At 42.4% G+C, this 25,392-nt stretch overlaps 1 protein-coding gene across 1 annotated transcript in view; it reads left to right on the plus strand.

Annotated features, from left to right (window-relative positions):
- Positions 1–4,958: 4,958 nt before the first annotated feature.
- Positions 4,959–25,392, plus strand: part of LOC141942173 (transmembrane protease serine 11E-like) — a 43,682-nt gene continuing 23,248 nt past the window's right edge. Inside the window, exons 1-3 of the mRNA XM_074865117.1 lie at positions 4,959–5,122; positions 13,034–13,155; positions 13,898–14,016. Coding sequence (XP_074721218.1) covers positions 4,959–5,122; positions 13,034–13,155; positions 13,898–14,016 — 405 coding nt within the window. The remainder of the gene's footprint in view (positions 5,123–13,033; positions 13,156–13,897; positions 14,017–25,392) is intronic.

The raw sequence follows: 25,392 nt of genomic DNA on the forward strand, positions 1-25,392 counted from the left end.
AAAAAACTTCCTTACTGTGAGAGTGGTTGAACACTGAAACAAGTTGTCTGGAGTGGAGTCTCCATCCTTGAAGATATGCAAAACCCAATTGGACATGATCCTGAGCACCCTGGTCCAGCCACCCTTGTTTTGACCAAGGATTTTGGGCTACACCATCTCCAGAGTTCCCTTCCCACCTCAGCTACTCTGTGATTCTGTTCTCCCAAGGTGTCTAGCAGCTTCAGGGAAAGGCATGCAGCCATGGCTAAAGTGGTGGGTACTCTCTCAGATGAGCTGACTGCTCCTCAACTGTTTCTGTGACAGGTCAATGCTCTGACAGGCAACCTAAAATGACTGACCCCGGGTCATCTTCATGCTTGACCCAGCGTTAGATGCAGTACCCAGCGCAGTTGTCCCCAACTTTGGCACTGTTACCACTGGTTGAGTAATCAATGAAAATAGCAGGGCACAGAAGGGAAAACAATCCATTCTGTGTCACCTAGGTAGAAGGCAGGTTACCCAAGAGAGAGTTCAGCCAGAAGGTTTCACAGGGAGGCAGCAAACCAAGTGGTACCCTCATTTGGTACTGAGCAGCTCTGCCTGAACCATGCTGCATTTTTCCGTCAGAGTGACTCTGCTCCTGAACTGTGGCTAAAAGGACAGCCACAGTTGAAATGTCTGCAGGATGGAGGTCTTAGGCTTGATTTTCATTATGTCTAATTTAGTCTATGAAGCCTTAAAGGCTAATGCAGTGTGTGATAAATCAGGCAATTGCTCACAGGAATCACATTTAGGATTTTGCATGCTGCTGCAGGGCTAACTGCAACAGATAATAGCTGTGGCAGAAAGTATCTCAAAGAGCCAGACAGTTTGGCTTCCACCAGCCAAGTTTGCTACTAACAAATAATATAAAATCAAATCCAAGCTAACCCTTTCTTGGGGACATAGAGATGTAGTAGAAGTCTTGAGTGTGTTGTCTTCCGCAGAGCTCTGTGTTAGTGCTCCCGGTAAGTCTCTCTTATGTGAAATATGTGAAACAATGCTGCCATTCTTTTGTTTAATTTGAACGGTGCCTGTAAAGGATTTGCTTTTATCTTGATGTGCCTTGTTTCTTTGTAGGCCTAGTCCAATTCATATAAAGATCTCCTGTCTCTCTGGAGATGCTGTGTGTCTTGAGTGGGAGCAGAGGATTTGTGCAGTGGATGTAGAGAATGGCTTGTAAGCCTGATTGCTAGGCAACACCTGGAAGAAAATGCAGGCTGGCCTGTTTCACTGTACTGAGTAGCAGCTCTGGCTGAGCAGCTGCAGAGGACAAGTACATGTGTGCTACCTTTTTGCCTCAAACGGGGCGACAGGCTATGAATTCTTTTTTAATGACTCTGGCAGTGGGGGACTTCTGTTGTCTGAGGGCGTTGTCAGTAGTCTGGGCTGACCTGTCTGGCTGCAACTCAGACGGGTGTAGCAGTTTCTGTTATAAGGGCCTGGAAAGAGGAACTATTTGGAAACCAACCAGGGCAGGATCTAGCATACTTCAGAGCTTGGGGCCATTGCTGTAGCATCTGAGCCTCCGCATGTTCAGTATCTCAAAGCTGCATGGGTATGTAATAAAATCTGGCCCTGCGTGATTTTTCAAGGCTCAAGATAAAGACCTGGCTCCTCTCCCAGCCCTGGCACTGGCTCTATCCTTTTAGTAGATTTTCTGGGTTTGTTTTTCTACTTATCAGTTATTAAAAGCCATAGCTGGGAAGTTCATGTGGCAAAGGAAAACATGGGATAATAAACTGGTGACCTTCTTTTGTCAAAACAGTAAAGTTGTGTAGCATGTCCACAGATAAAATTATAAAGAAATGCAGCTCATTTAGAGCTTCCCCTGAATTCTGAAGGCCAAATGCAAGAAGCCTCTTGGGGGGGGGGGGGGGGGGGGGGGAGGGGGGCGGGCCTGAAGCCATAACTGAGCTGTCAAGGTGTGCTGATGAAAAATGACTGGACTTGTCCTAGGGAAGGATTTAATCGCAGTGACCGGTTTGGTCTTATCAGATGCTCACAGAATCACAGAGTAATTAGATTGGAAGGGATGTATAGAGGTCATCTTGTCAAACCCCCCACTCAAAGTAGGTCTAATTAGTTCAGATTGTTTAAGGCCATGCTGTTTAACAGCACTTCTGTCAGTTCTGTTAAATATAACTGGTAAAAACATTAGCTTCTCAGTTTAAAAGTAATGACTGACCGCTCTCTTTGGTCTCAAATTCATGGCCTGGGTTGAGTAACTGGTAGACAATTATGTAAAACATCTTTGCTTGTAAATTCCGAAGATGTTATTGCTAAGGGACTGGCCAATGGTCTTCTCTTAAAGGCATTCTTCATCTCTACAGCCAAGGAGCCTATGTAAGTATGCAAACATAAACCAAGGTAGCCTATTATTACCATTCTTAGGCAAGCAATCTGTCTGACTGGCCGGGCTGACTTTGCAGGGTTAAACGGAGAGAATAGTTATTACATCTTTTTATGCTTTCATTCAGAAAATCCTGTGCACCCACATTCTCGGATTTTCACCCCACGCTTTGATAGCTAGTTTCTGTACTGCTTCCCTAGTATTAACTAAAAAGGTTGGTAACTGCTTTAGCTTACTGAATAACCTCATAGCACCAGGCACTTTGCAACTTGCTAATTTATTGTGAGGAAAATTGTTCCCTAATGATTGTCTTTTCTTGGTCTGTCTATGCCATTGTTCCTGGGGGCAGGTACATGTAAATTGATTTTGCGTAATCTGACACAGACAAGTGTATTTCCTTATTTTCCACTGTTCTTCAGGACAGTTCATTTTAATGGTTAATTGATTTGAAAACAAAAGCGACCTACTTCAATTTTTATTAGGCAGATTGCAAAAAATTCTTGATTATAAGGAAATCAAATCACGTTTTTGGAATATCTCTGTTGTTCATGCTCTGTGTTCATGCTCTGGAGTAACAACAGAAAGATCTGGCCTAGTGTGCTCTGAAAGTTCATTCATCTGTTGTTCAAGACCCTTCCTCTAGCAGTGCCTCCTGAGACCCTTTGCAACCTGGTATTGGTTTGATGAATGCTCTTTGTCTCCATGCAATCTTGTTGCAGAGCCCAAAATCTTGGGTAACTTTTGTCTCAAACTCTAGCTGTTTGCTACAACCTACTTCTGCTGGAATTTGTTTTTTACCTGACCCAGATGGGTAGAGCTGGCCTTTGAACTTCAGAGCACGTCAGGGAACATGCTCTGCATCTTACGGGGTAAACACTTCAAGGACCACCCTTTCCCAGTGTGCTTGGCCTGGATACTCAGGACACAAGATTAGTAGCCTCTAAATACTAGTAGAGAAATTGTTAGTAACCCACTAACAATTCTGCCAACTTGTATCTCTGTGTGCAGACCACTATGCACAGCCTCAGCCTGACTATTCTGGGAAGAAATTGCTATGCGCTTCTTTGTGTTACATCCCAAATGAATTAAGCTTTTTCTATTCTAGGAGTGTGTTTTGTAAGGACGACGTGTTTTGTGATCACAATAGTAAAAAAGAAAAAAAATTAAACTAAGGAATTCTAAGGTATTTTCTTGTCTCCTGGATTAAATTCGTTCGTAACTGATCTCCAGCACTCCATCAGGTGCCGGAGCTCCTGTGGGTGTGTGTGTTTCTGGGTGGAGCAGGGATTTCCTTTGTGCACAGATTTTTTGAGTTTTACTAATCTTGAAAAAGAAAATAAAAGGGCAGAGGTGGGGGGAAGTGGAAGGGAATGCCCAGTGGGACGATATTAGTACATGACAGGTAACTGTGTATTCCGTCAGTAAAGCCACACGTAAGGTACGTAACTGCAGCAATGCCCTTTCTACAGGGAGCTAGGAGAAGCCGAAAAAGCAATTGATTTGTTCAAAGCAAAGGAGGAAATCAATGTTAGAGAAATAGGAGGTGCCATGCAGTGGTGCTCAGCTTTTCCCACTGTCCTAAAAATAGGCTGTCCAGATACTTACTTCTATAATTGCATTGAAGTGCCTGTCAATGGTCATCCTTAGGGAAAGATGGAAAAAGACCTGGTATGATTTTCCTCTTGCTGTTTTTTTTTTACACTCTGTTCCTGAGGTTCTTTCTGGAAGATAATGTGTTCCCATAAAAATGACTGTGAAATCTTGACACTGCACCGCAAAACCAAATGCTTCAAACTTTTTGGCACAAATCCAAGCACATCAAAGACTAGAAACCGAAAGTTTGGTTTCTGGTAATTTTCCTTTTTGGTTTGTGATTTTAGATGCAAGTGCAGAATTTCTCACTAGAGATTATCCATTTTGCCCCCTTCCAGCTGGCTCTGAAGAATCACGTTTGTGCTGGGAGAAGTGAATTCCAAGGAGATTGGTGGCCCTTTTCACAGAGTAAGCATTTTCCACAGGCGGGGTTATGCCAACCATTAAATGACTAACATGTAATTAGGAGGCCGGATACTTATAGTTGTCATGTCCCTGATGCCAAGGGAGTCCAGGACAGCTGTGGACGAGTGAGCACCGAGGGAGATCAGGCTTAGCTGACCAAGCCATTTATGTCTGTATTTCTTTTTGTGTTAGGCCTTTGTGTTGGCTATCTCAGGAGGCAAGTGACTTAGCATTGCAGACAGCGTGGTGCCTCTCCTGTGTGGGTTTTACAGTGAGTGTACGGTAGAAGGTGCTGCTGCTCAGGAGAAGGCCTGCTGTAGGGATACAAGTTGGACAGAAAGGGAGCGCTGGAAAAGGGAAATCTCACGCACTTCCTGTTCTGCTGTGGTGAAGAACAAGTCTTCTTGCCTGGGCCGGTTTATCTGCTCTGTCCATCTCTGCCTGGGGAGCTCTTTGATGCGGAGCTGATCCGAAGGTTCCAGTCTCCTTATCAACTCCATGCTTACCTCTGTTTGTTTTTATTCTGAAGTTCGCTCCCTCATTTTGCAATAACCCACAGGGTGCTGGGTGTTGCGCCAGCCGTGCCTCAATGAAGGATCTTCATTCAACACCTTTCCCTTCCCGTCACACCAGTCAATGTGACTCCTGCATTTTCCAGCAGCATTCACTACGCAGTCCAGACTTTAGTCAAGCCTTGGTTGGTGGTCAGAAAGGCTACCAGACCTACCGGGACCTACCATGGGATCTTCAAAGGTAGGTTGCGTGTTTTAACTGGGCAAGTCTGATTTGGAGGTATAATGGTGGTAAAGGATACTGTCTACAGGACAGCTTTAGGACTTCAAGGGCATATATAGATCCAGAAAAGAAATCTGTTTGTTCTCTTGCCTGACCTTGGACCTCACTGCTCTGTCTCTGCCTCTTTCATCCTTTTAGCTCTAGGGTACATCACAGATCTGTCTGAAATGTGCAGCCTGAAAAGGGGTGATAGATGGAGGGAAAGCTAAACATTAAGTTGCAGGCTGAAAAGGAGGTTTGGGAGCTTGCGGTCTGGATGAAAAGAATAACATATGGCTGGAGTGAGAAATGCAGAGGGAAATCCTTCCCTAGCATGGCCAGGAGCACAAAGATTTGCTTTCTGTTTAGAAAGATGATGTGGTGGCTTAAGTTGACACTTATGCTTCCTCTCTGTGATTGTCTTATCCTGCCTCCAGCAGGATTTTATTGCAGCAGTGCAGAATCCAGGAAGCTCTTTTGTGTCAAAATCAAATGTTAATAACATGATTTTTGGAAACCGTGGGTTTTGGTTGGTTGTAGTTGCAATATTATTTCCCCCAAACCCTGCAAAAGATCCTGGTTAAATCAGTGATGGCAGAACAGCTACATAAGGAGAACGCTATAGGTGTTCATCGTTCCAGTTTTGACCCTAGTACTTTTAAGGAAGAAGCCATGATTTCTAGGGTGTAATGACAAGGTGTTTTGTGTCTGAAAGTATTTTTGTGCAGTCAGAGATGCTGGATATCCTTAGTTTGTTTTACTGTAACAATATTTAAGACAGTGATGGAAAGTTCAGCGTATTTTTACAAAAATAAGTCTCCCTGTTGCAACACTCTACTGTGCTCTCTTGGGTCAGAGCAGGGATCTGGTCATAAATTTACAGCGAGCCTCCTGGGATTTGTTTCTGTTTAACACTCTGGCTCCTGGATTCATGTGGCAATAGGAGATGCTCAGTGTCCCCTGAGCTTTTTTGTTGGTGCCTCAGTGATTGATGAAGCTTAAAAGTATGACCTCAGAAACAAAATCCAAAAGAATGTGATTTTTTTTTTTTTAACACCCTAATGATTTGGCTGGATGGCTGAATTTTTGTGTGTGACTGATAAAAACGACGATATTAGTCTCCTCTCTGGTATTGCTTTGGGCAAATGGCTGTGGGTAATTGCAAGATAATACTTATTTTTTCCATCCTCAGTATTTTTTAAAAATGGGGGTTTTTAAAAATAGTTTCTAGACATGCTGAAATTTCTGGATTGACAAAACTTACTCTTTGTGACCACTTAGGTGTTTTTCTCATTCTGTGAGGACAACATAATTTTATTCAATACAGTGTTGACTTTGCCAGGATAAGACTGAGTTCAGCTTTTCGTTCTGTGCTCCTTAGTGGTACCCTGCTCATTACCTAAAGATCCTCTGCCCTGTTTAATATCCATACCTTAAAAGCTATGCTGCTCTAACTGTCAGATGAGGAAGAAATCCCCATCAGTTGTGAACACCAGTTCGTGTGTGTCACATAAAGAGGGAAAATTGAGAGTTCTCTACCAATCAGAATTGAAAAGCCATTCCTTTTTCTAGTTAGATGTAAATCTAGTTGCCATGTCTTGTTGGTATCAACAGTGGTGTAAATAATTCTAATAAGTGTTCTAGAGGGTAGTTAAACAACATCTGAATCTAATTTGGTTGCCTCCTAGTTAGGAAAGGATTTAGTTGTTTAAATAGGAGTTTAGATGATTATAAAATCTAAAGTACGTTAAGGGAAATCTGTGTTGGATAATTAAATATTTACACATTTGGGAAGGGATGGAGACTGTGTGGTCTTAATCAAAGACACTGTGTAGTCTGTTAGTCCAGAGCTTTTTGCTGGGCAGGGATGTAGATCTGAGCAAGGAGCTGTAAGCCTTGCTGTTTGAGCTCATCATCCTGTCTCTTGTAAGAGCGATGCTTCAGTATTAGCTTTATCCAGTTCCAAGATGCCTCTTTTCACAACATTTCAAGCTAACTTAGAACACGTGCGCCATAAAATCCTTCAGGAAGCAAAGCTGCTAAGGAAACCTGGGTGGAGTAGACAGCCTTGCTGGTTTTGTCCCTCCTCTGTTGTGCTGTGTCCTGCAGTCTGGGAAGCAAATGCAGTGTCCTACCTGCAACTTCCTTGTGAAGATCTTGTGCCCTGACAGGGTGAGGTACAGAGTAGCTGTAGTCTAAAAGTGAATATGTAGGTGGAATTGCAGTGCCACTTGCACCAATTTGTCATGCAGTAGGTGGGCAAAATGAGTGTAAATTACAGACTGCTGAGGTGTAGCAGGAAATGGATACCAGCCCTGGTGCAAGGACACTCGTGTGCCATTGGCATTAGTGGGAGTTAACCTTGATTATTGCAGGAGGCACATGATGTTGCTGCATGGTACCAAACAGAAACCTATTCTGCTCAGTTTGCCTCAGAGTAGATCCTGATTCCAGGAAACCCTAATGAAATACTTTTGATTTTGGTACACACCACACCTGATTTGACTCGTATGGAATTGGTACCATTTGTGTTTCCTTGCCACATTCACTCAGTTTCTGACCATTTTAGACGGGAAAACCAGAATGAGAAGGGACCTCCTTCTGAGCCTTAAAGTCTCGTCGTCTTCATTAACTGAACAAGCCCCAGTGTAAACCCAGTAGCTTTTCTGGCCTCTGCTGTTCCCAATAGGTATTTCAGAAGTACTCACTTTATTAATTTTTTTCACAGACAGTTTTAGGACTGGGCATTTTGGGTCAGCATAAGCTTTTAAAATCAAGTCATTCTACTTCCGTCACATACTCCTTCCATGTCTGTATTTCTGGTTGCACAGAGATCTTCATTCTGAATGACACAAAGCTTGGGATGGCTTAATTTGACATGCTTTTGACACAAGACAATCTGCGAACTTCATGTGGTCTGTGGAAAGATTTGGTGATAAGAGGGACAGTTTTCATACAGAACTGAACATGGGAATTGTCCGGTTTCTCTGCCACTGGAGAATTGCTGGGGTTTGAGCCTCAGCTGAACCTCTTGTCTAAGGACCCTTGTCTTATTTCTGCAGCATTTCCCCCATGAAGAAATTTGTCCATCACTGTTCAGTGAAAATACATTGCTAGATTACAGCATCTCGCTGTTTATCTACCCAGCCTAGCATTTTTTTTTGTTATATATAAAGTATAAAATAAGGAAAAACTTATTATTCAGCCAGAAATGTAAGCTTCCAAATTACAGGAAAACCTGGATACTTTGGGTCAGATTCTCAGGGGATATAAGCGGTTACAGATGCACCAAACTATCATGAAGGCAGAAGGGCTGGTCTGTTGTATCAGACTTGCAGAACTCTTCAGGAGTGATGTAAGTATAGTTGTTTTACAGTGACATTTCATATCTCAGTAAACAGATTTATTTCAGTAAACAGATTAAAATGCCATCACTGTCCTGTAACGTGTGTATTTATATATTACAATTATTGCTAAGCCTGATATAGTGTTTTTCATCAAGTTTTTTTCTCAAAGCACTTTAATAAGAGAGAAGTACTGCATGTATTCTAAAATTGTGGAGAAAATTTGTCTGTCTAAGCATGCCTCTCTTATAGGACTAAAACCAAAGGGCATTTAATAGCCCACAAGAGATCATCTCTAGGTGACTGTTTTGGGTTTGGCTGTTAGGCTGTCCTGTCAGCACCTTTCTTGAGCAGACACTGTCAGTGCGTGCATGCTGAAGCAGAGCCTGTGTTCTCTTTCATGGTGCATGCTGACTTAGCTAGACATGGTCTCTGATATGAAGCTCACTGTAGGTAATGGAGGGGTTCCCCCAGGTGTCAGAGCGTGCTTTCTGCCCTGGTGAGGAAGCCTTTTGAGGCTTTTCCTCTGAAGCAGGTGGTTTGTCTTGTAGAAGGCAGTTTTAATTCTGCTTTTTTGCAAGAAGTGAAATCTAAATTCCAGTAGGTAGACACTAATTTCTGTTGTAAACTAACAGTTTCAGGCTGCAGTGAGGCAAGTGCATGCAGGCTTTATTTAATGCAATGCTTATGATACTTGTATTAAATTGGCACCCTTAGAAAAACAAAGCTATGATATTAGGTAAGATTTTAAATTTTTCTTTGAGACTGACTTTTTTTTTTTCCCCTCAATACTCTTATTTTTTAGTCAACACACATAATTAGCTGTGTCCTTTTGATGTCTGCCTTGTAAAATGCATATGAGGGGGACCCTCTGGCTCTGTGTTTATTGGTGTGAGCTCCTTGTTGATGAAAGGGTGCCTAGGGGGGCTTCTTTATGCTCATGATAGGGGGCAACCCAAGTACAGAATGCAGGCCTTCAAATCACCTACTGCCACTCAGGAAAGGTCTCAATGGGTATTTCTAGGAAAGTGCCAGCTGAATGCCAGTTCCAGTGTTATGATTTATTAGGAAACAGAGAGGACAACCAAGTAAAATTGTTATGTCAGTGTGGGAAATTTTATATGGTTTTGTTTTTCCTCTTTGTCTGCAAATATTTCACTCCTCTTCCTAATCAGACAAAACTTAATCTGTGACTTGGCGTTTTCTGCTGTGAGATGAAATCAAGTCCCTGATTGCGGTGTAAAGATTACTGCATGGGCATGGTTGTCTGGCAAAGAGCAGAGTCTCTGAAGTAGAGGGGAGGACCACGTAGGCTGCAGACAGAAGGGACCCTGACAGAAAGGCCACTGAGGTCAGTGGGAGGCTTTCAGCTGGTATTTGGTTCACGTTTAAAAATCTCAATTTCTATTCTGGAGGATTTCAATGACCTTCTCAGGTGGAGTGTTTTTAATCCTGCTGTGCATTTCTAGGTTATGCTCCCTGTTCCCTCTCTGTTGAGTAGATAGTTCCCAAAGAGTTAGCAGGGACTGCTTTGACAAATGATCTGAGAAAATAAATTCCCACTGTTGAACTTCTATCAGCTCTCTGCCGAGTATTCAAGCTCTGATGGGTCATCATGTGGATCAAAGCTGTTTCAGTTCTGGGATAGTTACTTCTCTTGTGTATATTGAATCCCTGTAAGTACTGTCCAACTTTACACAATGGGACATGTTGTCAGATAACTGATCTTTGAGGAACTGAACCTCAGGAGACAAAGCAAAGCAGCAATAAAGCTCAAAGTTAATGGGAATGGAAAAGTACCAGCCCAGCAATCTTTGTCTCACAGATATCTTTGAAAACCTGTATTTGAAATTTTCCTGATGCGCTCAGTCTGCACTTTTATTCAAATGGGGAAGTATCCAGATGGTACAGCCTAACGAAGGACATTTTACTCAAAAATATATTTTGTTTGTAAAACCAATTTTTGTTTAAACAAATTAGGAGTGGAGAGTAAACCTTAACAGTAATTTCATGTTATTTAAGAGGAAGGGGTAACGTTTATTCAGAAAAAAAAGAAGGAAAAAAAGACATCTCAAGTCCCCAGACAGCTCCCCCCCACCATTAAGTGACTTTCTGAGATGTATTTATCAAACACTTCTTGCCTGAGAAAATTCAGTTTAGAAGCTGATGCTGAGTCCCCTCTGCAGCTCTTTGAAAGGATGCTCTCAAACAGGTTTCATGAATTAAGTGAAAGTCACGTGTGTGAGTAAAATTACATATGTGAGTAACTGTTGTGGACTGGGGTTTCTGTTTGCTAAATGATAACATGGAACTTCAGAGGGAAGAAATAAAGAATAAGAGTTATAAAAAATGGTTTTGTATGTACAAAAGAATGCTGAAAAGGTTTCAAATTATACAGTACTTGATATTTAACTGTGTCCCGGCCATGTTACTTGTGGTCTGAAACTGCTCTTTTGCTGATACGATAGACAGTAATTTCTTCATGCTCGCCTACTGCAGTGGAGTGGTGGCATTCAGCCTTTCAAATGGGCTTCTCAAACCCAGCATTTTGGTTTGGGGCTATGCCAGGATCATTATAGCTGAAAGACCTTCTGAGTGTTTTTCCTTATGTGCAGCTTAAGACAACTGCTTTTTAAATGAGAGTATCTACAAGAATGAATGAGAGTAGGTTGTGTCAAGTTAAATGTGGAGTTTTTTGTTTGTTTTGTTGGCTTTTCTTGTAACTTAGTCTCACTTCAAACATACATTTGCAAAGCATATAAGCTATGCAAAGGACTACTAGCTGGAGTGGTGGGGAAAAAACCCTCCAACAAACCTACATGACAGATTAAAGTGGTACTTGCCACTGACTTAATGGTTTCACCTAAGAGCTACTATTTAGAAATATTCTTCTTAATGAGGTAGAGTCCTGACTACTTATACCTGCATATTTTTAATTTCTCCAGTTAAAGTTTCAAGGCAACTTCCATACAGTAGTCTCAGAAATAACTTTGGAGCTGCTCATCTCCAAACTCTTAACAGGACTATTTAATTTCTGTCTTGGTTTTTTTCTGCTATGGATTCACGGATGCATTTTGAAGCAAATCAGATGAGAGGTTAATTAATAGCTGTTTTAGAGGATAACAGGAGTGAAGGAAACACTAGCTAGGAGAACCAGGACAAGTCAGAACAGATATGAGTGACAAATGAGTATTCCCATTTTCACTCAACCAAATGTCACGATATTTAGCCTGGGTCAGTTGTTTTCCACGCTGAAGTAATAAGGCTCTAATTGTAAGGCTTTACAATAAAATTAGAATGAAATATCAGAACCTGTTTTGATATTTATGTACAGTGCAGAGTGTGCTTGCTGTCTCATTCCTGCGCACAGCTGCTGTGGTCGCTTGCAGTTATTTCCAACTTATTTTAATGTCTTTAAACTTATGGCTGGTGAGGTATGTGTTCTGGAAGTGGGCTATATGTACTTTGGTATAAAGGTGGGAACTCACTGAGATGCCTTATACCCTCAGGAGAGGATCCCTGCAGCCTGCTCTCCTGGGGAAGGCTGTACCTTAACCTGGAGATGTTCATGTCTGCATGAGTGAGGTAGCTGGCTCTAAATGAAGGACTCTTTGCCAAAAACTGTGGTTCCTGTTCTGTATTTTGTAATCACTGGTAACATAATAGAAAGATGGCTTTTAAGGATCTTCAGATGCCTTTGAGTTTATAGTCGGAGGCAGAATTTGCTGTAACCTTTTTCAGGCAGTTTTTGTCTAACTATAATACCGACCTACTGACTGTTGACTTTCCGTGAGTTAATTTGTAATAGCACCTGTGTAATTGAGAGCATGGCAGAGAGAAGTATCTGGTGAGGCTTCCTACCTATGTTCCCTGGTCCATTCACACGTCCTTGCCCTTCCCTGTCATTCCATCACTTCAGCAAATACTGCTCAAAGCAGTGCTTGTATTTTGCTTTTAGATTTAGTCCGAGTGAAATAGGAAGCACAGACTGGCCCTCTGAAATCTCTTTCTCTCTTTTTGTCCAGCCCTGCTTTGCAGGCTGAAATGGACTGAGCAGCTTGGATAATGTGTTGATACGTACTATACAAAGTATGGGATGTTTTTTAACAATTTTATTGCACAAAGCAGTTTTGCGAGCAAAAGTGTGTCTGTGATAACTGATTTGTTTAACCAACTGAAAGCTGCCTACATTGGTGTATGTAGGTTCACTTAGCTGAAAAATAAGTTTTATTCTTGCAGATTTCCAGTTGGGGGATCACATAAGAAAATGCTTAGTGGGACTCCTATTTAATTTGTCCCTAATTATAAAAATCCCAAACCCTCAAACCCTGTCTCTGTTCCAAGACTTCTAGCATATCCCAACAACTATTTCAAAATAGTCTTGAGTCATGGTTTCATTTTCAAGGGTGTTGGGTGAGAAGTCAATTAATACTGATGGGAAGAATCAGCTGATGTTGAGGGAGAAAACTTTAGCTTATTTTTTGAGCGGTTTAAATAGAAAAGGATCTCTTACTAATCTCCCTTTGTTCTTCTTATTTTCCCCCAGAATTCATCAGCCAGACATCAAAATAAGGCATCTTGAGCCCTGGAAAATTGCTCTAATTGTTATTGGAACAGCAGTGGCAGCAGCTATCACCATTGGTCTCCTAGTTTATTTTCTGGCATATGGTACGTTTTATATAACATAACACTGTTCCTATGTTTAATGCATTTCCTTTGTGCTTGTTGTGTGCCACACAATGCTGGGATTTTTCTTTTCATCAGATTGTCTAAAGCTCATTTGGGGAAAAACCACCGGCTTCTCTAGAGCTCTCTTTCTTTCCTCATTTAGCATCTTTGCAGATCTCTTAGGAACATTTCCTGCTGTGCAGGGTGGTTTAAGGCTGTGGTTTCTGTTGGCTTTCACTTGCTTTCACTCCTTTCACATCTTCCTCATGATATACTTCTGTGGTGAGGTCAACACACAGCTCTTCTGGTCTCCCTTACACGAGTGACAAACAGAGCCTTTCGCTTGTCTCTACCTGTGGTGTTTCTCTGTTCCCTTGCCCTGATCACCAGCAGCCACCTGCCAGGGCTTGGTGTTGGGTGGACATACAGGCCAGGCAGGAAGGCAGCTGACCAGCAAGGTGCAGTTCATGATCCTGTGTGAGCCCAAAGTGCTGTTGGTTGCCCACAAATGTAACTGTTGGGGAAACTGGGGTTTTTGTCACTACTTGGCTTACTACCCAACTCAACTGAGTTCTTGCTCCTGGGCTCCTAGCTTTTGGAAGCTGTATTTGAATGGGTTGGATACAGGTGAATGCTCATCCACTCCTTAGATGTCTGGATGTCAGTCAGCTCCAGGTGTTTCTCTGAAGTTCATTTGTCTTCGTGCTTTGAGTATTGCCTGTTCCTCTTCTTTCCCTTACAGATCAGAAGCTGTTCTATTACAGTGGCAACATAAAAATCACCAGCATCCGGTACAATAATGAATTGTCCAGACAGTCCTCAGGAAGGTTTAGAGACCTGAGTGAGAGGGTTGAGAGACTGGTAAGTTTGGACCCTTGTGCCTTTCTCTTATGAAGGACTGCGTGATAATACAAGAGTCATTAATGTGAACAGCACACTCTTAGACCATAGCTGCCTGGTGTACCCTGACCCCCCATGGTTAGCAGACTTGGGAAATGGATAGCATGAGAGTCATGATCATACCTGGCAGACCAGGCACTTGTCAGTCTGCTTGTTCTAGCATGTCACCTCTCTTTGTCCCTGCAGTGGTGAAGCAGATATTGACAATAATCTCAGCTTCCTCCTATATCACTAATCACTTGTGTATGTCTTCTCTTTCCCTGCCCTGATCCTGTCTTTGTGATATATGCCCCACTGTCTCTAAGGAAAGCATGCTTTTACACCCTCTCCTTTACAGGGTGGGGAACTACCTATCAGGCTGTGGTTGTGTGTTGAGAAAACAATACACAAGTCCTTTTCCTGGTATGTTTTGTTGGGAAACCCTTCTACAAATAGCAGAGGCTGCTGAGCGGCTCTCAGTCATACAGTAGCTATGGAAATAAATAGACACATTGCAATTTCCTTTCTTGTTTTCTCTTTGAGACTCTTCCCCACAGATGATAATTACAGAGGTCAGCTCTTTACAGCAATAAGCATGTGATTGTGCTTGTATCTTTTTATGTTTCATTCATCAGAGTCCGATGTGTATCTCTTACCTCCTGTTTAGCAACCTTGCACAGATACTCAGTTAATAGGACGATCAATGCTTTGCTCCCCACTGTCATTTAATTTAGGGCCATGCCGCTTGTCCGCAACAAAATGTGAGCTGTGGTGAAGATTGTTCTGCAGAAGCAGGGTGCTATATAGGGATCTGGCAGTGCTAGCATCTCTTCCCGGCTCCACTGCTGAGGGTCTTGGAGATCTTAGTCAAGCTGTCCTTTTTTCTGCACTTGTTTCCTTTTCACCCCCTTTGCCTACCAGGAATTGTACCATATTTCCCAAGATCTGTAGAGTCTTACATAAGCTGCATTTATTTAGGTGCTACCACTTTACAACTATTACCTAATAATTGCAGGCTTTTAACCTTGTGATATAGGACCTTGGAGAGGGAATGTTCTCCCTGACCAAGAAGGCATTGTGTATTGCTGCGGTGGGAGGAAGGCAAGGGCTGGGAGAAAAGTCTGAGGAATAGTGCTTCATTGAGTAAGGTTGTATCCCTTTCTCTCTCTCCATTCCCTCTTCATTTTTTAAAAATGTGACAAAGAAGCACTTCCTTTAGCTAAGAAGTTCTTTCAGATAGTGTCCAATGCAGTCAGATTTCCTCTGAACACAGCTATTAATTTAGATGCTTGAATGGAAGCCAATGCTTTAGAAACCCTGTCTCCTCAATGGGTGTTGAGCACTTCTGACAGTAGACAGTAAATACCAGTGCTGCTTGAGCAGTGAGAACCATTATTTCAGAGCATGTTGTACCTGATAAGCAACGCCATAACAAACATACAGACAACTGTGTTGCCTTTCCTTCATTCCTGTGACTTTTCTTAAGAACTGTCTTTAATTCAGCCATTAACTTCTACCTCCTTCTCAGATTTGATTAGCTCTTTGCTGTAATTTTAGGTCAGCTGATATAAATGGTCCCTGCCATAAACTTTGACTTTTTGTGGTTTTCACTCCAGGTGTTCCATCTAACAAGGATGTATGAGATTGAGAATTGTCCATAAGCTTATTTAAAGTGACTCCATAGACTAATGAATAACCATATGTTCCTTGTAAGTCTGATTCTCCACAAGCAAAACTCAGCTTGTGGTGATAAAAATCAAAGCAATCTTTCCAGAGACAGAAATGACTTCTTGACAGACAGCTGTCTCAGAATACCTGCATTTCTATTTTCAGGGTTTTCACACCATCTCTTTAATAGAGGAGGAGAAAGTTGAATTTTAAATCACATTTCCTGATTTGTCTGGATTCACCAAAATCCTTTGCATTCTTTCTGTGGCTGGTGTCAGGGTTTTGGATGTCCAAGCCTTCCCATTGTTATAGTAGTAACAATATCTTAAGCTCATGTTGTGAAACAGTGATTCAGTGCAGATAAATGCAATGTCTTTCACAATACTTGGTGCAAAGTGAACAGAAGTGAATCATCTCTGATAATCAGAAGCATTCAATTTACCTGAATTAGTGCAACTCCCTGCCAAGAGTTCCCTTCTCTGATCTTTCCCTGATGAAGCCTCCTTCGTTTGTCCCCGGAACAACCCTGAAAGAAGCTCTTTTCACAGTTGATGTTTCACCAGGAAAAATGTTTCTGCTTCCATAGGGAAGTCATCCCATGCCTTCCTTGGGGCTGGCAGCAAATGTCCTGGTGTTTGCTTTGGTTTCCAGAGTTGAGTAGTGACACCCTTTGTGTGAAACATTCCTGACTCTCTTATCTCATTGAAGGTGGGAGGGAAATGCAGCAAGATCATGCCAGAGAGCTGATGAAGCTGGTGCACCAGTCAACATCTCAGGGCTGACTGGAAAGTCTGGAAAATGTCTTGTGGGGTGGAGCTGGGGGGACTGAGGAACAGATGATGAAAGGTCTTTTTCCTTGCCTGGCTTCCTGCAACTGGCTGCGAGGGTTCCCTTTGTGCTCTCTTGAAAAAGCAGACCTGACTGAATGTCACTGTGGAAAGATATGTTCCAGCTCACCAGAGCTGCTCGTTTTTCTAGCTGGACCAGTCATTCTTCCCTTGCCAAGCCAAAATGCACTGTGCCAGACCATTCCCTCTCACACTGGATAAAAAGGGCACAGTCACAGTCTTAATGGCTCCTTCCCCAAGGAGCTCTATTTTATAGTGGGTTCACTTAATGCTTGGCTGATCTGCACAACTTTTACCCGCTGTTTTTCTCCAACTCCTGCACCAGACTTGGATGTTTTTTCTTCTTCCACAAAAAGTATTCTTTTGGGTTTCCCAAGAATGCCTTGGAGGCCCTAACTACTCTCTGACTAACAGCATCCCAGAGGAGATTTCCAAGGCCCTGCTCTAAGCTTTCCTTTTCAGACTCTCTGGCACCCCAAAGTGTGGAGGAAGCTGCTAGATAGACCTGGGTTCAGGGAGGAGGGGCTTTGTGTCCAGTGTGGAAAGTCATTTTTAAGCCCAGGGGAAGGAGGTGTGCATTCTGGAGAGCTTGAAATGAGTACCTCATCAAGCCCATCTTAATGGGAATTATCTCAGCTGAAGGCTGGCAAGTGTCTAGCTGTGAGACAGTAGTGGACACCAAGCAGCTAGAGCATGTGACCCCCTTCAGTATATGGCTGGTTGCTCAATAGAACTGGGCATCAGCCTTTATTCTGCCCACCAGTGACCTGCAAATGTACCTGTCTGGTCTTTTTACCACTACAATAACTTTCTGATACTCCTAGATGCTGTGGGCTTTCCCCTCTTTGAGGACAGGCTATGCCACCCTTCTCCTTTCCCAGGCACCTACTATCTCCCTGACTCTGGCCAGAGCTGTTCCCAGACATGCTGTCAGGCTGCTTCTCCATGTCCCAGTCCATGTGTCTTTGTGGACTCTTGCATTGGACAGCGTACCCTCCCCTGCTTCTGGGGCTATGCCCTGTCCATTATCCTCTACTCTCTTCCGCTCCCATGTGATGGTAAGCCAGGCCGTGGGTTGGGTGGATGGATGCTCCCTCAGGTATGTGTGTAGCGTGGCTCCCTCCTTGGCTGATTGGGTGGCTAGGGGAGAGGCGAGGTGTTTGTTTTCTGTTTGTGAGTGCCTTGAGCCACAGAATGGACTGGCATGGATTTCTCCTCTTGTCTCATCATCTTCAAGACACCTGGGCTCTCCCCTATCCTTCCACCATCTGAAACTGGCACAGAACTAGCTGGCTGGATCTGGGCAGAGTGGTTGGGAATTGTATTAAGAGGATACCTGGGTACTTCCTCTGGGAAACTACTGCCTATCCCAATATTTCTACTGAAGTCATGGAATTTCATCAAGTAATTTTTGCCTCGGGACTCAGTATTGTGTGTCAAGACATCTTTTTTAGAAACAGATGTCTTGCTTCAGTGACTTCAAGCAATAAGAGAATCTTCTGTATCCTTAAATACAGATGTTGGTGAAAGTTTTTAATGAATACAGCTCTTGAAGTTTGTCCTGTCTAATAGAATTGAATTAGTATAGGTTTAATTTAGAAATAGTGTCTCTACTGGGTATTACAGAGGCACTTGCAATACCACATGCTGCAGAAAATGCTGCACAATAGTTCTGATGACTGTGCCAGTTCTCATTCAGTTTAAGGACTCACTGACAAGTCCCTGTACTGGAGCTGGTAAGGAAGGAGGCAGTTTTTTCCCTTGGGAGATGATGATTTTAGAAGTTGTTAACACATTTCTCTCACTATGAGGGGGGAGAAGCAGAGGGTCAGGCAGGTGCCGTGCACCTCCCTCCTCATACACACACCTCCTATTCTTTGTGTTGCTAAGGTGAGTGAGGATCCCAAGGTCTGTCAAGTGCAGCATTTGGTACTCAGTAGTTCTCTGCTGCTTTGTGGCTCACAAACAGGGCTTGTCGCTGAATCCAATGTCTCTGCTTAGCTGCTTTCTGGGCCACCACCACAAAGGACACCAGTGGGGTGCAGTGGGAGTTCACTTTGTCCTCTTCATCCTCAGTGGTGCAGATCCTCGGCTGCTTCAGCACAATTCAATTACGACCAAAGCACTCCCGTAGTTTCCCAGCCCCCAGGCACTGATGCCTCCTCTGTGCAGACAGGGAACTGAGTTGGAGAGAGTTGAAAGGCCAAATCCTTAAAGCCACTTCAGCATCTGAGAAGAGATCCCCAGAGATTGGAAGGAGTTTTTGAAGTGCCTATGGGTAATCAGAAAAGGACCCACTTAGTTCCTTTGGCCCACTCAGGTTTTATTCACCCTTGCTGCAGTACTTGAGTTGCTTTGTGTTTATTCTCCCTTAACTCCCATATAGACACTTGTGCTTCCATGGAAAGCAGAGCTTTAACACCTGATAAGCTTGTTTGGTCATGGGGTTAGCCTTCAACAGGATGCTTGTAACTGGAAGACTCTGCTTTATACCCAGTGATAAGCTTGCAGTCATCCTGATATCAGGAAGTACCTTGTATCGTTTGAGTTATAAATAGCTTGCTGTCACATCTGCAGGGCTAAAGCCTGAAGTACTGGCTAAGAAAGGAAGCCTAGCTGAAAAGACCGGCAGTAGTGAGTTGAGTAGGTGAGACCGCTGTTTTATGACACTTGGCCTTTTTAGGGTCAGACACGACTCAAGTCTTCCTGGGGAGCAGAAGTGTGTGTGTGTGTGCGCATTTGGGAGAGAGAGGGAGGTACAAATCCCTTCAGAGCTAGGAGCTAGCTGCAAAGCTGGCTGAAACTACACGTGTGTTTGTCACACCTGCCATGTGGGTGTTAAGGTAAAGCTCAGAAGCATGTGGCTTGCTCTATCAGTGCCTTATGGTCCTTGGGTTGGGAGGTTAATTCAGTAGGAGCAGATCCCCAAGGTAGCAGGTTTTTGAAACACTCCTAAAGACTATTTCTCTGAAGACCAGACTTTGAGAACTAATTTAGAGGTGATAATTGAATGTGCCCCAAGAAAAGGGAGTGTTCAAGGGAGTCTAACATGACTCTCTTACAGCAAGTTGAAAAGTACAAGTATCTACAAGTACCATGTAGCTTCATTTGCTGTATGTGTACAGCCCCTATAAAACACTTCGTTTCCCCTCTCGGCCCCTGAAAGAAAAGAAAATTGAAGATAGATGGGACAGAGAAATTATGATAGCTGCAGCAGCCAAATATTTCCAGGGGCTTTTTAGAGTCTTGCAGCACCCAGACCAAACTGAGTAAGAATGTTCCTGGTTTTAATAAGTTTCAAAAGAGATTTGGTGGTGTTTTCAGATACAGATCCCAAAATTTAGAACCTAAGTCCTTGTTTAAACCAAAGCATTCCTAGGCTCTGTATGTGCTTCCTCAAGTACTTGCTTAGTACCGATATGAGGTGAAAAGAATGGAACATTTACTGAAATTTTTTCTTGTTCTTCACTGAACTCAATTTTATCTAGAAGCGCATCTATAGTACAAAAGCCAGAAAATTAAGCTTTTTAAATGAAGCTTTTCAGAGACATTTTAATAATAATCTTTTTTCTTGTTCTGCAAAATAATGTTGTAAAATGAAAAAAAAAAATCTTTTATCTATGCAAAAAAGATCTTTAAGATTAAGGAGAATTTTGAGAAAAAAATCCTAAAATAAATTTAGGACATTTTACATCTTCCGCTTTAAAAGCTTTATTTTAAGGGAATCATTCTCGCATTGTCCTTGGGCTAGCATGGTATAATAAGGGTGCCCTCTATGGGTAACTGTGGATAGAAACAAAGCAGCAAGCATCTTTCCACGGTAATTCAGCCAACTGGGAAACATGGCATTGTAACGGTGGCCACGATGACAGTATGGCGACTTGTTTATGTAGCTCTGGAATTAAAAATTGACAACACACTCGACTGTCAGTACGTATATACACAGGTGTGGCCTTAAAGATGTAGGTGAAATGCTGTACACTGAGAGAGGAAATTACTCACTAAAAGCACTTGCCATCTCATTTGTGATGCTTTCTTCAGAAATAGCTTTTGAAATCAAAAAAAGAAAAAGACCACTGGCATAGGCATGTACTGCATTGATTTAAAAACAGATGAATTCTTGCTTTAATTTTTGTTTCCAGTTTTTCCTGTTTCCACAGGTCACAGTAGCACAGGGAGCTAAAAATATTGAGGAAAATACAAAGTACTTTTAAATGCTAGTGTGAATTGATGCAGTTTAGTGCATGAAGCTGTAGCGTGGTGTTTTTCCTCACCCGTAAGATCTCAAACCATCAATGTGCTCTACCTAAATGGCATGAATTTTCAGAATAAAATGGTTAGTTATCGACAACGTGCCTAATATCCAACTTTTTCTCTAACTTAAATTCAATGATCCTTCGGCATCATTGATTCTTTGACTTATTAACACAATGTAATTTTCTCAAGTAATAGGTATACAAGCTGATTTTTCTTTTTCATTTTTTTTCTTGGTTCATCAAGGCAGAAGGTCTAATAAGCATGTACAAAGCCAGAAAAATCATAGGAAGACACCCCCCACCTCCCCCAGATAAGTAACTCTAATTCAGATTCAGTGTGTGTCAAGAAAAGCTATAAAATGTGAACAAGGAAAATGGATGTGATTCTGAGCTGGAAAAAGGAATTCAAAATGAAATAAAGGGCAGTTATCGATAGTGTGTGTGTGATTAAGGGTAGAATCTTATCTTAATTATAGACCCACAATCCAGAATTACTGCATTGTTCACAGGTAATTAAATCAATGAAGTGATTCAAGATGTGAACTGGTGTCACTGAGATCAAAATCTGCCCGGTCAAGAGAGTGGTTGTTTAGAACACGGTGTTGTCAAAAGGGAGAATCCAAATCCAGTACTGAACTTGAGTGGCTGATGGTGTCTGGGTGCTTGTTACCTGAATACATCACCATTGATATTCCTTAGATTTCATAAAAGTATTCTTTTCCTAAGAGCTCTTCGTTCCTGTATTTCAGCTCCTTATCTCTAAATATTGCTTAAAAAATGAGAGTGCGCAGAGTCATTTTCCTGGGAAAAACATACTTTTGGGGGAAAAAGAACAACACCAAAACACAAAAAAGCCCTTCTCTGGATATTGGTCCAGATAGTTTTCTCTCCAGACTTGATTTTCTCTCCAAAAGATGGAAAATCTCCTCCCTATATGAACAAAATTTCAATGGCAGTGTGAAAGTTTTAGGAAGCTAATTATGGATAATTGAAAGCGGGGAGTAGGAAGGGGAATACTTAGGTGACCTTAATTCCAGCTGTCACTATTACATGGCTGTAATGAAACTCTCATTCCATTACGTGCCTTTGAAATTGGTTGCACTAGGCATAAGCATGGTACTTTAAATCCTGATGTGATCCCATGTATTAGTCCTCTTAATTTCTTTTGTCTGAAAGACCAATCTTTTTAGGAACTACTGTACAAGGTCACAGAATCACAGAATCATTCAGGTTGGAAAAGACCCTTGGGATCATCGAGTCCAATCATCAGCCCTACTCTACAAAGTTCTCCCCTACACCACATCCCCCAGCATCTCATCTAAACGACCCCTAATCACATCCAGGGATGGTGACTCCACCACCTCCCCAGGCAGCCTATTCCACTGTCTGACCACTCTTTCTGTGAAAAATTTTTTCCTAATGTCCAGTCTAAACCTCCCCTATTGCAGTTTAAAGCCGTTTCCTCTTGTTCTGTCACTAATCACCTGTGAGAAGAGACCAGCACCAACCTCTCTACAATGTCCTTTCAGGTAGTTGTAGAGAGTGATGAGCTCTTCCCTCAGCCTTCTCTTCCTCAGACTAAACAGTCCCAGATCCTTCAATCGCTCCTCATAGGATCTGTTCTCCAGGCTAGTTATTTCTATTTTGCAGCCAGTGCCTCCAAGAACCATCCAGCTGAGCTCCTTATTGTAGTGCAAAGTCAGATAGTGCTTACCTACCTCCCAGATTTAGCAGTCCAGTTAGTTTAAACTCTGTGAAGAGTTCAGGATACCATTTGCAGATGTATGGGATCACTCTGCTCTTACCTGCCATGACACATGCTGCCTTTGTGTGTGTGTGGCTTCTGATGGGAAAGTTTCTGATCTTCTGGTTTGCTGAAGGCCCATGGATCCTTACGCTTGCTCTCCTTCAGGTCCGTTTTCTTTGCCTCAGGCAAGCACTGTGGCTGTAGGGCTGTCGCTGCTCTGAGTAATTGATATCTCTGTTTCTAGATGTCACCTGGGCAGGAGGTATGTCAGGCTCTCAGGGGAGCTGCTACTGGATTTGCATTATGGTCTGCTCTGGGGGTCTCAGCAGGTTGAGCTATAAATTGGATGCAAATCAGCCAGCAAGTCAGGTGCTAGGTACAGAATTAATGCAACTGATTAGTAGTAATTCATATTGTATTGTATGATTGCCACAAAACTGGAGTCACTGAACCAGGTGATACGTTCCAATTAATATTCATGGTCAAAAAGCTTTGAAAGTCACTAATAATAGGCTTTACACCCTAAAGAGCTAGTGAGGAAAGAGGAAGAATATAGTATGAGGATAGCTGTTGAAGGACTAAACTGGCAGTGAGCAAAAGGGCAATAGTATTGAGCAACAAGAGGATTTGTGCTCCCAAACCTACTGAATGCTTTTGAACATCCCACACAAGTAATTCAGAGGGTTCAGCAAATATTCCAGAGAAAAGTCCTGTCAAACTAGATTTAAGATAACTTTTTTGATAAATCCTGGTACCCTGCGTGCAGTGGCAGTGTGGTGAGAGAAAGCAAAGGCTGACACAGCCAACCTTGCTGGGCTACTTCCAGACCCAGCTACACATCTGGGCAAGCCCAGCTCATGTCAGCCCATCCTACACTGGAGCACCGGGATACCTGTTGCATGTGACCTACTTCCAGAGCTTGAGGTTTTTTGGTCCTAGGGAGGCAGGGTATATTGGGTGACTGAAATCATGAAGACTTTAATAGGTTGCTAGCAGGCCTCAGAGGGTTGACCATGGTGTGACATGAGGAAAAGGATAATGATGAGATCCAGAGTTATTCAAGATAGGATGGGAAAACAAGTCTTGTTCATCAAGGTGTAAAGCAACTTCTGACTGCAGGGAACAAGGAAGAGTTTCCTTTGTGGCTGAGTTTGTACAGGTGGGAATGTTTTGCCCTCTTATTGCATCTTTGGTACTAGCCACTATTAGTTACTGTATTGGCATAGATGGACCAGTGTTCAGGAGGGAAGTCCAGTTTGTCTTAAGAAATTGCATGGAGAGAAGTTTTGTTAAAAGGATAGAGGATATGAAATTAAATTGAGGAAATACCAGAAGACATTAAGCTAAACTAGCCAGCAAACGTTAACTTGTTTGGACAAATGCTAAAATAAAGGCTGTCAGGAAAATGCTGCTCGCTTGAAAGGTGCAGGACTTGGCACATGGTTAAGAATGCTTATAGACCTTGCTTGCATCAGCACCTGTCACCACTGAGCAGTTGCTAGACAAGGGCCAGGAAAACAAGTGAGATGCACTTAATCAGTGGTGAGTTTAAGGGATCTGGTGATGACAGTGTCACTTTTGAGTGGCTGTAATCAAAGCAAAATGCTTAAAGTGAGTGTAGATGCTTCTCCTAGGCAGGACTGGGTCCCACTAATTTACCAGACAAAGTTCTAGTTGCTTTTTACTTCCAGGGTTGTGACTCAAGCTGAAAAGAAAGCTATAAGCAGGCTGGAGAGAAATGTTTACTGTTTGATATGGGTGTGAAAGGCTTTACCAGAACATGAACAGCCAAAACATGAGACAGAACATTAATCTTTGAAAGTTATTGTCTGAAGGCATCTTGCTACATCTTTTCCTCTAATGTAAACTCTGTCTGAATATAAAGATTACTGTTCATAATTCAAGTTACCAAAATCATTGTTGAAGGAAAGAGGAGATTTGGGACAGAATCATATCTGTCAAATGAATTCATCAGCAGGTGAGAGATAGGGGCCACAGTGCAGAGGTTTGGCTGGCATGTCTTTCCCAGTAAGATACAGCAGGTTACAGAAGTAAAAAATATCAGGTCAAGTTTGAAGGTGTTAAAGGCCCTACAAGGATTGCTGGAAACAAAACCACTCTTCAGTTGTTTTTTCATCTATTGGTGATGTAGTACTAAGGCAGCTCTTAAGGAGGGGAAAGCTAGTGACAGAATGTAACAGGAAAAGTGTCTACTTTCTCATTCAGATATGATATTGTGAAAGAGAATGGAAGTAATACAAATCCAGTAATTTTGGTATCATTTTAAATCACATCCTTCCTGTTCTCTCCACAAAAATAACTAACATCCCTTTTGGATTGAATTTTCTGAAAACCATGTCTGTTGCTGATAGTTCAGTTGCATTTGGACTCAGATTTTTTTTTGTAAAAAGCACTGTGTGTAATTGTATTCTGTCAGAGGCCACTGGAAATCTTTGTATTTGCTGCAGCAGCACATGGTGTTCCTTCCTGTTCAGACTGTATAGAATGTTGAGGAAGTGGTCCAGGGTGAGGAGAAAGGGAGAAAGCTGAACATGTCGGGAGTACAAAAACCACAATCATGTGAGCTGCTCAAGCTGTAGCAAAGATACACAAGAGAATGGGTGACAGAAGTAAGGATACCTGTATCTGCTGCAGAAATGCAGGCGGAAAGTGTAGCAAAAACACTTATAGTCTCTAAGATGAGACAGTACAGATAGCTTGAAAACACAGTTGCCAAGATGAGATAAAGGATTGAGGAATGTCATATTGACTTAACCCTCCCTTGCAAGGGATTGTGGATTCTTGCCCTCTTCAGTCCCGAGCTTAAAGTCAGCCTGCT

Source organism: Strix uralensis, chromosome 4 (assembly GCF_047716275.1).
Source record: "Strix uralensis isolate ZFMK-TIS-50842 chromosome 4, bStrUra1, whole genome shotgun sequence".
NCBI classification, from domain to species: Eukaryota; Metazoa; Chordata; class Aves; order Strigiformes; family Strigidae; genus Strix; species Strix uralensis.